The sequence below is a fragment of the Aquila chrysaetos genome, chromosome 3 (assembly GCF_900496995.4).
Source record: "Aquila chrysaetos chrysaetos chromosome 3, bAquChr1.4, whole genome shotgun sequence".
NCBI classification, from domain to species: Eukaryota; Metazoa; Chordata; class Aves; order Accipitriformes; family Accipitridae; genus Aquila; species Aquila chrysaetos.
In genome coordinates, this window is record NC_044006.1 from 60,917,809 (window position 1) to 60,932,054 (window position 14,246).

At 46.0% G+C, this 14,246-nt stretch overlaps 1 protein-coding gene across 1 annotated transcript; it reads right to left on the bottom strand.

The window, feature by feature from the left end:
• Positions 1–2,800: 2,800 nt before the first annotated feature.
• PTCHD3 (patched domain containing 3) lies at positions 2,801–11,757 on the bottom strand. Its single transcript, XM_030009490.2, has 4 exons — positions 10,842–11,757; positions 10,515–10,636; positions 8,594–8,739; positions 2,801–5,498 (listed from the first exon to the last, which is right to left on the bottom strand). The coding sequence occupies exons 1-4, from the start codon at positions 11,574–11,576 to the stop codon at positions 3,883–3,885; spliced, it is 2,619 nt and encodes an 872-aa protein (XP_029865350.1). The 5' UTR covers positions 11,577–11,757; the 3' UTR covers positions 2,801–3,882.
• Between the last annotated feature and the right edge of the window lie 2,489 nt (positions 11,758–14,246).

Consider the following 14,246-nt stretch of genomic DNA (forward strand, 5'->3'; position numbering starts at 1 on the left):
CATATTGGTTTTCTTTTTATTCACTGTAAATTGCTATAAAATGTAATAACAAGTTCCCTACTATGTAAATTGAGGTGTATAAAACATTTAAACTTGTAAATAAATTTAAGAATGATGGCAAAATTGCACTCTGTAATTAGATTCTTAGGGAATATTCTCCCTAGAAATTTAGACCTTTTTTTCAATCACTGCTTCAGTAGTTGGACTTGAATGGGAACTTTCCCGCTAAATAATGTGAACCTGCATTTAGAAACAAAAGCAAAAAAACTTTTCACTTTTGAAGTCACTAAAATTTATATTGAATGATCTGGTTTGGGGGGTAAGTCCTTGAGGTCTAACTTATTTTTCTCATTCAAGAGCTTCTTGCTACATGCAAAGAAGAAATGAGCACAGTCTCAAAAAAAAAAAAAAAAAAAAAAAGGCAGTATCTCATTGGGTCATGAAAGAAGATTAAGACATCAGCCACCAAGTGTAAAAGGTATCTTTGCTTTCTGGCCAACTTAACGGCAGAGGTGTTAATGAAGTTTACTGTCATACCTAGATGGTTGTGTGCATGCACTATCTGTGGGGTTTCAAAAGAAACTTGTCTGTTTAGGCATTGGGTTTGACCTCTGGTGTTCTCGGGTGCATCTAGGATCTGAAATTCCCCCTCGTAATCGCTGGGCAGAGTTAGGAGACCACAAAGGCAGTTTCCAAGCATCAGTCAGTGAGAATAACCTCAGTTCCCTTTAACTTGTTGAAAGCAGGGCAAAGCTAGGTGCTTTGACAGACTTTGCTTTTTAAATAGCCCTAAACTGGTCACAAGCACAGTGGCACATAAGAACTTCAAACTTGGGCATGATTCTGAATTTTCTGCACTCCTGAGGCTGACTTATGCCAGAATTCTGCCATCAAGATTAATACAAAGAAAATGCAAACTTCCAGAGGAAGATGTGGCCTAGTCTTTCCAGCCACTTCCTACTGTGTGATGACCTGAGTCAGCTGAAGTGTCACAATATTCTAAATCTTGATCCCTTAAACTGGCTGTGAAAATAGAGCAATCAAGCCTTTAGTAGCTGTCTGCTCTCTTGATCTGCTCGGAAACCTTTCCTAGAAGCAAGTAAAGCTATTTTTGCTTCTAAAACATGGCCAAAGAACAGGGCAAGACGTGAGAGTACTCGCTTTTAAGTAGGCTGCTCGCTCCACTTCCCTCAGAAGTAGATTTCCATTCTCTCTTTCCCAGAGTGTGACTCCTGTTCCTTCTATCTAGTGTTTATTAAAATGCCTTCCTCTGGTGTCAGCCAATGTGAGTGCATCATCTGCTCCTTTGGCAGCTTCATCAGTGCAGAAATGGCTGTATCATTTGCCATAATAAAAGCACTAATGTGGACATTGAAGGATTTAATGGGAGAATGGGGGACTCTGGTGCATGGGGTTGGGGTTTTTTGTTTTGTTTTGTTTTTCTTAAATCTAGCTTTGTGGTTAGTGCCCTGTCCAGGAAATTTAATGCTGCTGGCTGAGATTCAGTGATGTACTATATGGGCTGTGGTAGTACTGGGTTTTGACTTCCACCTCAGGAGCAGATTTCCTCGAAGACTGATACTAGTTTTCAGTGTTTGACTACTCTTTCAAGAACTGCTTCTCCTATGAACAAAACTTGCTCTTCCAACTCTGGTGTTGCAAGACCTGTAACTTTTTTTATAAACATTTACCCATTTTGGCTACTTTCACAGTAGAATATTCAGCTGCCTTAGTGATGAAACAACACACCTAGATTTGGTTTGAGTATCAAAACTGGAACAAGAAGGAAACACAACTTTCTTTGGACATAGAAATTTGCAGTAAAGGTCAGGATACTTTTTGCAAAGAATTTAATGTAAGAATTCTCAGTCTGTTGTAGGTAGAGGAGTGGGTGGTAGGGCATTTGGTGGTTTTGTTTGTTTTAATCTCCACAAAGTAAAAAAAAGCCTATTGCTTTAGGACCTAGGGACAAAAGTACATATGGAAAGACGTATCAGCTGAAGTGTACTTCTGGTTTTATGCACATTAAGTACTCCCCCAAAAAACAGCTTTGTGCTTGACTTTATTTTGCTTTTACAAAGGGAGGGATATATAATGTGTCTTAATGATGACTATAGTTGTTACTCTTCAGAGTAACATATCTCTAAAGGTTTTATTTTCAGCCATCACTTTAGTATTTGAGCTACTAACATGTAGTATTCATATATTCATAGCAAAGTTTCAGGTGAACTCCATGTGGTCTCTGGCACTTCTTTTCCAATTTGAGAGGGTGTGCACAGAATCAAAATTTTTTTTAGAAGTTTTGGGGTTTAATTTTCTTTTTTGTGGCAACTTTGTTAATAACGGCTTTTGGACAGAATGTTGCCATTGTTCTTTGATAAATGCTTTTGTTGCATTCCAGATTCAGCCAATATTGAGTAACTGGTCACACAGTTTTCTTGGCTGTTAGTGATTTATCTTGAGCTTTGTTACGTAGCTTTCATAGTGACTCTAAATGGGAATTAATTTAATGCCTTAGACTATGATTCACTCCTCTGAAAATTAGCATCAGGACTTCCACTTTGTCCTGGAAATTAATTATCAATTTCTGAGTGACTTAACTTCCAGTCCGTTGTCCCCATAAACAGAGACATCATGAAGGAAATAGAAGGATTCTGCCCTGTCTTCTGGGTCTCATGCAACTGGTCAGAAATCCACACGGAACAGAGGCAGTCCCTGGCTTTCTCACACTTTCATCTCTCAGAAGAAACACTCCACAGCTGCAGATTTGGAATGAATGCTTTAGTAACTCCTAGACCAATTTTTCCAAAATTGCCAACATCAGTTACTATCGTTCATTTGATTTCCAACAGGTAGCTCATTAAATTGGTGACAAATTACGTACTGTCTTTTCATCCAGTGTCTTGTCCCTGCAGCTTAAAAGACCACCTCATATATTCGTAGCTCTTATTCAGTGAAAGGTCCTCTGCTCTGTCACTGCATCACAGGATGGGTTGTCACTGATGAAGACAGTAATATATGGGTTTATGGTTTTGGGACTGACCGGCTTAAACCTGAGTTGTTTTTTCACTTTGTCCTCGATCAGGTGTTGATTCCCTCTAGTGAATCCTTGCCCTGTCATGCCATGGCACAGCATCTTCCATGGTGGTGACCCAGGAGGTCCACACAAGTTCAGTCACCTACAGCATATCCCTTCACAGACTGCAGCCAACAGAAGCTACACCCAAGCTTCTTAAAGCTACATAACGTTTAATCTTAGCAAGATTAGGACACCACGGAAAGACAGATTTGAATAGAAAATATGAGTCAGTTTGCCTTCCCTAAGGGTTTCTCATGCTGCATTAAAAGCCCAAGCAGACTTTGTCTCCTGAAGGCTTATGAGTCATTGCAGTCTGAGGCAGTCCTGACCTCCTGTAATCTTGCTGTAAAACCTCCAGGTTTGAACCTCTTGGGGGAAAGTTGTCTTCAGGCTCAGTGTTGGGCCAAGTTACAGCATCAAGGTAAACAGGCAGGAAAGGCAAACCAGTAGGAGTTATTCTTCCCTCCTGCATACGCTGCCTGACAAACTTGTAACATTGTCCATTAAGCTCATGCCAGCCATGGTCAGTGTTTATAATAATTTTAATACATTCAGTAAATAAGTCACCAAAACAAAAAAAATTAACAACATTAAGGTGCTAGTCAAGCACACACAAAAATGAGAAATACAAATCCATTCTGTGCATTTTCATTTCTTCTGTTATTTTTCTTGCCTGGCTTTTCTGGAGCCTTTGTTTCCCTGTTGTATTTACTTTTCTGACCTTCATTTTCTTCATTTCTTATATTCCCTGAAAGTCACTATATTTTAATCAACATATAGTAAATATATTACATTTAACTTAGTCACGGACAATCTTTATCATTTCTAAACCTAAGCTCTAGCTTTTTAGACTGGGTATTGTGGGGTGATCTGCCAAAGTTTCCAAAAAAGGTTAAAAATACTGGAATAAAAACAAGACCGTGAAGAGCCCCAAACAAAATAACAAGGAACATGATCTTGAAAAATGTTCTGAAGATGTAGGCTTTTGCTGCAGCCAGGACAACTACTCCTAATATAGTAGAAAGTGCACCTTGTAATACTGGGTAACCTAGCAGGTACAGAGCTTCGATTGCCCTTTTATTGGCTGATGACTCTCCACTTGTAACAAAGGCATAGGAAATATGAGCAGAAAAATCTACTGAAAACCCTATACAAATGACCAGGTTGATCATGGATATGGAATCTAGATTGACGTTCCAAAATGTCATGAAACCAGCAACACCAACTATAACAGAAACTATAGCAAAAGTCACCCACAAGGAACACAATGGGTTGGGAATAAGCAAAAGGGAGACGACGAGCATTGCCCCGGCAGCAACGACAATGTTCTGAACAGTGTTTTGCACTATTACCAGGTACTGATCATAGTAAATGAACGCTGGGTGATACACCATTAATGGAATACTGCACTGCTCGGCTGTCTCTCTTAACTGATTGAGAAGATTCTTCTCGTCAATGGCTGAAGTCACGTTTACCGTCTGGATGAAGAAACGTGAAGCTTCTATTTCATCCTGAGTCTTGTTAATGTCCCACTCAAAACTGGGAACAATTTGGAACAACGTACTTAAGTTCTTAATGAAAAGAGTCTTATTGCTTATATTTATCAAACCGCTTTCGGCAAGTTTTGTGTATACTCTCAGCCATGACTCTGTGAAGTTCTTGTCTACATAGGAAATGCCCTCTAAATTCTGTGTGCAGTTCTCAATGCCAAGACGAACAGTCTCATTCCAGTAATCTACCCTTTCAGTAATGACAACCATGACCCTGGGTCCATATGCTGAGAAGTATTTGTCATCGTCATCATAGTATGGAATAACGTAAGAGTCATCACTCGCCAGATTTCTAAGATCAATGCCTTCCCTGATCTGAGTACATCCATAAATACTGCCACCCAAATATGTTCCATACAGCAATACCACAAGTAGCTTGATCCATTTATTTGTGAAGAAAGGGCCATAATACTTTTTAAAGAATATGCTCATTGGATGTTCACTTTCTGGCTGTTTGGTTTCTACCTGAGATGATTGCCCAGAACAGCTGCCTATACAGCAAACATTGTACAAGCAGGACTTCTCAGCCTGATCTTTACCTACTCCCACAGGCATACAAGTTAGCCAGTGTCGGTTTCCTTGCTCCCTTTTATGATTTAATACAATAACTGCCCCAAAGAAGGTCATGGTATATATATAGCAGAAGACAAAAGCAGTGCCTGTGTAGAGGCAAAATGATCTCACGGACGGAAAAGCAGTCCAGACGCCAATGAAGAAGGCCAAAACATCTGTGAGAGTGGTGATAGTCACAGAAAGTGCTGCTTCTGCGTAAGTCTCAGCCAGCAGAGATTTAACATCAGATTTCTCCTTTTTTCTTAAACTTTGTTCCCAGGAAGCAATCATGATAAACATGTCATCAACACCAACTCCTGCAAGAAGAGAAAAAGTTAACCCTGCATTGCAAATGGCAGCTTCCACTACCACCCAACAAAAGTACAAAATTAATCACATTTAAATCTGCATAAAATTTTGGAAAAGAAAGTTAGGATACTAACATTACTTTAGTGCTGATGCAAGTTGAACAGATACAGGAAAACAGAACCTTTGTGTGTAGCTGAATTTATTACATTTCAGAAACTCCTGGTGACCTGATGGGTTGTTGAGACCTCACCCTACTATGCTGAAGGACTGAGCACACCTAGTCCATCTCTGACAAGAGTGCTGTATGTGCTGTCCAGGTGTCTGGTGATGTAGATTACATAGATCGAAATACATCGCTTTTTCTGATGCTCAACTACCGTTATCACAGGAAGCATCCCCCTTTATCTCTGGAATCTCTTCTTCATCACTGCAGCAAATTAGAGCAATAATTTCTTGCTCTGCCTTCAGCAGACAGGGAGAACAGTTGCTATCACATGGGACAACAGTGATCCCAGTTTTCCAGTGGTTTGCTTTTTTATGCTCTTTGCTCTCCACTTATCTTCTCTCCAGTTTATCTTTCAGTATTTATTCATGATTTATTATTTGTTTATCTTCACATTTATAATGATGCGCTCACATGTATTACCTCCCACAGTCCTGGGAAACCCTGCCAGAAAGACTGGGTCCTGGGCTAGTTTTTGCTAAGACACGAGAGTCAGTGAGCCAAAGTTCAAAAAGGAAGAGAGAGAAGTGTGCTTCTCTCAGCTCTGCTAACTCTCGAGATTTTAATCACAGACCTTTCAGTATTTTGTCAATGTTGCTCTATCAAGGACTCTTCTATTCCCTGAAAATTAATCACGCAAAAAGGAAAAGCAAGACCGCCTGAATAGAGGAGCAACACAGATGATACAGCTAAGCGCAAAAGAATAGATATCTGCTGCCTGAACAGGCAATTGCCAGTACACATGCAAAGAGGAATTCAGCAGCATCTCAAAAGGTACTACTGGATGGCAGCGAGCCAGGCTGATTCCAGAAAGCAGGCAGGCTTCAAAGCAATTAATCTAATGTACTGATAATTTGTTTGCTTTAATGCAAGGAAGACAAAAATCTGCATTTTATTTATCAAGATCTGAAGAGACTAGCTTAAGCCCTTTCACTGTGTCCTGGTTTTGACTGGAATAGAGTTAATTTTCTTTCTAGTATTTGGTATAGTGCTATGTCTTGAATTTAGTATGAGAATAATGTCGATAACACACTGATGTTTTCAGCTGTTGCTAAGTAGTGTTTAGACTAAAACTCAAGGATTTTTCAGCTTCTGATGCCCAGCCAGCAAGAAGGCTGGAGGGGCACAAGAAGTTGGGAGGGGACACAGCCAGGGCAGCTGACCCAAACTGGCCAAAGGAATATTCCACACCGTATGACATCATGCCCAGTATATAAACTGGGGGCAGTTGGCCAGGGTGGGGTGGATTGCTGCTCGGGAACTAACGGCATTAGTCAGCGAGTCGTGAGCAATTGCGTTGTGCATCATTTGTTTTGTATATTCCAATTCTTTGTCATATTATTATCATCATCATCATCATTATCATTATTATTTTCTTCCTTTCTGTCCTATTAAACTGTCTTTATCTCAACTCACGAGTTTTACTTTTTTATTTTTTGATTCTCTCCCCTGTCCCACTGGATGGGGGGGAGTGAGCGAGCAGCTGTGTGGTGCTTAGTTGCTGGCTGGGGTTAAGCCACGTCACCCAGGTATACAAAAGGGTCTTTCTGAAATCTAGAGCCTCTGCAATTGATAAGCAACCAAAAGCAAATACAAAATGCATTTGAATTATGCAGGAAACAAAGAAACGATGCATGCCCTAGGGAGCATCTGCATTAGACATCTAGTATGACGCAAAGCCTTTATCAACCCGCATGTGCTTTCCTCAGCATGAGACCAAGACCAAGAAAAGATCACATGAATTCATCATGTAGGAGACCAGATAAGGATTTTAAAAGCAGTAATTTATTTGCAGCAATGTTACCTAATGGTATTTGGAAAGTTCAGCACTGGCTGTCAAGCAGCCTGTGCAACTGTGATGCAATGATACTAACTTCCTTGCATTTTTGGGGGGGAGCTGGTTGCATGAATGGTGCATCACTTCAGTTGTATAGCTAAAGGAGACGGTTTAGTACACAGTCATTATACTGCAGAGGAAATTTCACATCTTAACAAAATGAGATGGATTACTTATTTGAAATTACAGACAGTCCTGCTCACTGCTTAAGCTGTATTCAGGCCCAATTTTATCTGACCAAAGACTACACTCTGAAAATGGGATACAAAAACTTACGGTAACTTACTTCCCATGTTCACCTCATAATACAGGTACTGGATTGAGTCAGTGCCAGCGTAGCATGAGCTGCACACTGGGCACGTGTTCCATGGTGCTGCTGTTGAGCTACCCTGAGGCTGACTAACGGCAGAGAAGTAGGGAGCTCTCACTGTACTGCAAAAAGAGGTGGTCAAGAGGTGGATGATTTGGGGAAGACCTCTGCACCTGCTTAAATCACTGACAAATTCAGAAGTCCCATAGAACAGTACTAACAACAAACTGTTTTGGGGTAGACAAACTTATCCAGAGCTAATGAGATATGTAAATGCTTAGAGTACGCCTATAGAAAACAGCAGGGGATGACACAGGGGAATGCAGTGACAGAACCCGGTTGAGCTCACCTCAAGTATCAGCACTAGTTAAATAAATGATTAGTCATCATGGCTGAATTACCAGGGACGCTAGAACAATGCCCGAAGTGCTAACCTTTCCACCCTCTTATTTATAGTTTTCATGCCGTAGCACTGGAACTAGAGCAGGCATCAATTTTTGGGAAAAGCTGCCCTTCTGCCAGAGCCCAGCTCGAGTCCCAGCGTGGGCAGGCTGAGCTGAGCGGCTCACCCACCTGTAGGAGCACAGGCAAGGCTGCACCTCCAGGTGTCTCCTCCCCTCACTGCAGGATGGAACTGCCTATGATCTGATGCTCACATCATAAAAGACTAACACCTTCAAGTTGTTTTAACTCCTGTCTTCATATCTGAAACCAATGCGCTTTTTCTACTTACCCAGAATAAGAAATGGTGCATTTGCTACAGTGACCACAAACGGCACTCCACAGAAGAGCATCAATCCAAAGCTGCTTAACACAGCTAAACCGGCAGAAACCACTCCACAGCATGCAAGCCAGACATTATTTCTTATACAGCTCAGTCTGAAAATATTTTAAGGAATAGCTTAGTTACACGTCAAATATTTCAGCAAGGTGTTTGGCATGACAAGTGCACAGATACCAACAATATCCTGTCTGTGTAGGGAACTCTTGATGAAAGCTGCTATTTGCTAAGAGACCTCCCAGGTGTGAGCACTGGACAAGATTAATTTATATAGGAGGTGCTAAATACATTATTACTGCTGGGCAGTTATATACCTAAGAGTAAAGATGTGTACTGATCTTTGCATCCTGGCAAAATGAAGGCACATAAGCTCTACCAGAGAGAGGCTAGGTTTAGGGTGACCCAAAAAATGATGAATTTTCAGCTCTTTCCTTTCACATGCATTCTCGGTGTAGCATAGAAGCACCTCCCAGGCAGTAAGTGCTGCATAGAGAAGCTTTCTCAGCAGACAGATTGGGTACCAGCCATTTGCCAAGATGCCCCCGAGGGCTGGCTCATGGATTCCCCATGAAATGCTCTCAGTGGGAGACTTCACACCACACTGAGGGGGTAAAGAGTTGCCTCTTGCCTGACTAGTAATATTTTCCAGGCTGTAGACTATTTCTGAACTTTAAGAGAATCTCTCGTTTCCGAGGCAAGAAGTGTGTGTTGGTGGAACCACCCTTGCTGTCTGCGCTCACTACCAACCGTATGCGAGGCAGCTGATACCCAGAAATTGTATAGCCTAATGGGCATGATGCTTGATGCAAGCGCTAAACCAGTAAGCCAACCCTCCGAGTAGAACTTTTTTCTCAAGCACAGCACACAAAAACTGCCGTACGGTTGTCAAACGTACAATGGTTCACCTTCCACCAGCACAAAGAAAGGGCAGGCTAAGTTCTTTGTGGACAGCAGGTAAGGCTCAAACTCTACTAGCAAGCAGAATACCTAAAGCTGTACCCAGACCTGCAGTCATCTATGAAGTTAGTGCTCATTCATCTGTACCTTAACCGAGCAAGTGGCAAAAAAAAAGTGTAAATGGATTTTAACATGGTATACTTCCTCCTCCCTCCCCTGCTTCCTTCCCCTTTTTAACTGACCTTTACAAAGAATTAGCATCTTGCAGGCAGGATAAGCAAGAAAGTAATAGAATAACCTTAGCAATAGCACCACTTATTCCTTCCCTCCGCCCAAATGACAACTTTTCTGTTTGACTTTTATGCATCTTTTTGGTGAATGTCTCCACTGGGTATGCCAAGTTGAGCTGGTAAGTTTTGTTCAACACAAGTGCTTATGCAGAATTTTGCCGCTGCCAGGCTGGCTAGACAACACTTCTGGCCCCCTTCCCGCATAAGGTAAAGTAGAACCCTTTCATCATTAAAAGCATTTACTTTGGCATAGTGTTTTCCAGTGCCAAAGGTGCTGTAGCACCTCAGACCTCTTAAAAAGATAAAGAGCAGGGGGTTGTTTCGGTTGTTTAAGTAGTGTCAAAACCATCAGCTACAAAAAGGACTCTTACGAGGCGGGGACTACAGAAATGACTGATGGCGTCAGAGAACAGACGAACGGATACTAGCATTCAAGCTGTGCATGTCTGAACTGAACGCTTGTTCAGGTATCCGTCTAGTACTTATCACGAACCCCATTTCAGCAGTTAGGAAATGTGCACAAGTAGGAGAGAAACAGCGAAGAAATACATTTTGCCTATTATTAAATGTCACGTGAAGTCTGCAGGTTCAAGAACGACTTCACTTGACAAGAGCAGAAACGAATTTAGGCAAGGTAAAGAGCGGAGGTCACTTCTTATTGATCCATAGCTTAGAAGACATGTTACTTTAGGCAAGAGACGACTGAAAAGGTTATGGTCAAGAAGTAAGTGACGGAGAAGAGTGGGATCACGCTCTTGGTATTTCCTTCAAACTCCTGTTGTCTGGACAGCGAGGTAAAGTAAGTCACCTGTTGTTAAAGCAACAAGAAAAGAAAAGATGAAGGGCTTGCACTCTTCTCCTTGGTCTTCACACGCACGCACAGGCAACGCCCGACACCACGCCGGCACCATCGCAACCTGCAGGCCGTCCCCGCCTTTCCCCTCCACCGTCCCCCGTCCCCGCCGGCGACGGGGCAGCCCGGGCACTTGGGGTCTCGGCGGCCCCCGCGTTACCTGAACGGAGGCGAAGTCCAGCGCCGCCAGCTGCGACGGCATCTCCCGCAGGAAGCTCTCCAGCCACCGCCGGCTCTCCGCCGCCGCGGGGCCGTCCTCCTGCAGGTAGTACACCAGCTTCAGGGCCCGCGCCGCCCGCACCCGCCCGCCGGCGTCCGTCTGCACGCCGCCCAGCGCGGCCCCCAGGAAGATGCCGTGGCTGACGGGGAAGGTGAGGTTCTCCAGGGCGGCGGCCGCCCCACCGGCCAGCAGCGGCAGCAGCGGGTTGGGGCTGGCGCAGGCGCCGCCGGAGCGGGCGCAGAGCCGCTCGTAGCCGCGGGCGCGCACCGCCGCGTCCAGCCGCAGCACGTCGCGCCGCGCCGCCGGGCCCAGGACCGAGTCCCCCCGCGCCGCCGCGGCGATGAGGGTGGCGTAGGCGCCCTCGGTGGGCAGCCGCGGGGCGGAGAAGCGCTCCGAGTCGTTGGTGGGGAAGTGCCGCCGCACGAAGGCGCGCTCGGCCTTGGCGGGCCCCCGCGTCGGCGTGAACTGCTCCTCGATGTCGTTCGCCTGCCGCTGCGGCAGGAAGAGGAAGCCGGCGCCCAGCCCGCCCGACAGCAGCAGCGGCACCAGCACGAAGGGCCAGGGGCAGGCGGCCACGCCGCTCCCCAGCCCCTCGAAGAGCCGCCTCAGCGGCCGCTCCACGCAGTCGGTGTTGCGGCAGGAGCAGCCCTCCGCGGGGCGCCGCGGCTCCGCCATGGGCGAGCAGGGGGCGCGGGCTGCCGGCGGCGGCTCTCCCGTCGCGGGCTTCTGGCTGCGCCCGCGGAGAACCGCCTTCTGCCCGTCGGGCGGAACGCGCCCTCGTCAGCGGCGCGGCCCAGGGCCGTCCCCCCGCTCTGACTCACCCGGGCCTCCGCCGCCCCCGCGGCACGGGCACGTGGGGCTGGGCGGGGAGACGGGGCAGCCCCGCCGGGTGCACGCCCGCGCCTCCCTGCCGGCTCTGGCCCCGGCCCCGGTCCCGGCGGGGGCCCTGCCCCGCCGCGGCCTCGGTGCCGTCACGGCGCCCGTCGTGCCGGGCGCTGCCCGGAGCCCGGTTCTGCCGTCGTGCGCGCCGGCTCCCGCCGGGCAGGCTGCAGGCCCGGCTTCATCAGGCCCGGCCCGGCTCCGCGTTTCTCGAGCGGCAGCGGGGCACGGCGGCGGCGGTGCCCTCTCCTAGCCTCTGGTGACGGTGTTTCGAACCACTCTCCTTCCCGTCCACCCGCGCACCGGGGTTCCTGCCCCAGTCGGCTGCTGTGGCTGTCTCAGAAGCTACACCAAAAGCCGGGATCTGCAAAATGGTCTGCAGCGAAGCGAAACAAAGTGCCCTTTTGCACAGAAGAGCGCGAGGCATGGGCGCTTTTCTCCCTCTGCGGCCATTGGCGACGTGTTTTTTGAAGGCTGTTGGAGCCGCTTGCTCCCACCGATGGGGAGTCCTGCCAGCCACATGCCTTCACCGCGCCCTTCCCTCTTGCTCAGGCACTTGCCTGGCCCCTCGTCTACCGTAACACTGTAATCCGGCAAAAAGAGAGTGACTTTCTGTGAGTGACTTTCTGTGTGCGTAACGAGCTGAACAAACTCACTGGGGAGTCGGGTGAGCGTCAAGCCTGTTGCAAGGGGAAGGGTGAGGTACGGCAGGAGGCAAGAGCCCAGCTGGTAGCAAGACCGTCAGGCACAGTTGCCTCATGGAAGCTCACGCGTAGTGGAGAGCTGGGACTACAAGTGATTTTGGAGTTTGCATTTGGGATCGTGTGTCCTGAACTCCCTGTGGCAAACAGGATTAATGTGATCCTTGGGTATGTGAACAGAGAATGAGCCTAGGGAAGGGACTTCCACATTGTGTAATGGAAACCATTACACTGATGTTACAATATCAAATCCAGATCTAGCTTCCATGTTCTAAGACACAGGCTGCAAAATTAAAAAGTGAGCGATAAGGTGCAGTGATCCTGAGCAGGAGACCATTGCATATGGAGCAGTTAAGAAAATCATATTAGCAGTGAGCCTGTGCTGTGCTGCGCTGCAGCGATCCCTTGCCCGCAGGATAACCTCAGCCGGCTCATGGTAATGGAGGCGCCTGCAGGCAGCTCCCACCTGGTACCAGCAATTAGGAAACCTAGACTTCTCCTTTACTGTTTTCCCCAAACCTGCTGCAGTCATTAGTTCATCACTAAGGATTATTCTTCTGCCTGCGAGCAAAACATAGAAAGTGGTGAGGTACATTGTGCTGTGTTTGCTTGCTTGGTAAACAGGTTTACAAAACGGGGGAGGGAGAGCTGAAGAAATAAAAGACTTTGAAACAAGGTTTAGTGATTGCAGTGGGCAAACCACAAAAATTTCAGTAGTGTGGTGTGCCAGAGCTTTGTGCTGTAACAATGATAGAAAGCATCTTTCCAATCCAAGTCCAAAAAAATACCCTGCAGCTTGGTGTTCTTGACGCTGGTAAGTGGCAGTGATTTGAGTGCCCTCTGGCTGAGGAGAACATTAAGCTCCGATGTGACACGTCTGGAAAGGCGTCTAGCCAATTAGGTAATACACCACAGACAGGCACTTCTTCTTGCCCTTCTTTGAAAGAAGCAACTCCCTCCTCTCCTGCTAGTACTTGCAAAGAAAAGTTGTAGGCATTTCTTCTTTCTCATCCTCAGGAGACAGGCTTGCCACCTGCGAGCATAAAACAGCCAGCCAGGCTCTGAGCAGCAATTACACATCTCCCACCATGCCCAGCACAGCATTTAGTGCAGTTTGGATCCTGGTGATTCCCTTTTCCATGCGCAGGTGTTCTGAGGCAGGTACATCAGTTCTGAATTTCTCTGTGGGAGAAAGGCAGTTAAAAGCTATTTCCTGTAGATCCTAACTTGTTGAAATCTAAGTTTTTTAAGGAATCTGACTCCAAAGTGGTAGTGTCTCCCACATTCTGTTCTCAGTTCCCTTGAATGGATCTACAGCATGTTAGAATAAGGGTTCTTCACATAGGAGGAATCTGTCCTCAGAAAAAAGCGGTAAGCTATTTGATGTCATGTAGACACTTGATGAATTCTTGTTCAAAGAGTTACCCAGCTGGAAAAGATAGCCTCTCTTATGTGGAGATAATTCCAGAGAAAAAATAGACCTCTGTCTGTGAATAAACTATAGGGACACACCTATCCCCATAGCCAGACACCAAGAAGACTTCTAGGATAACCTGGCAGTGGACCAGGTTGTGGGTGATGGGGTATGGATGACATTGCAGCAGATATGAAGAGACGGTGTCCAGCTAAATGCTTTCACTATAAAAACCAGCCATAAAGGGTTATTGAATTTTCTAGGCTTATCAAAGCAGAAGATAAAGATTGACCACTAGTCATGGCTTTAGGAACTCATGTGTTCCCAGTTGGCGGCCAGTCACAAGTGGTG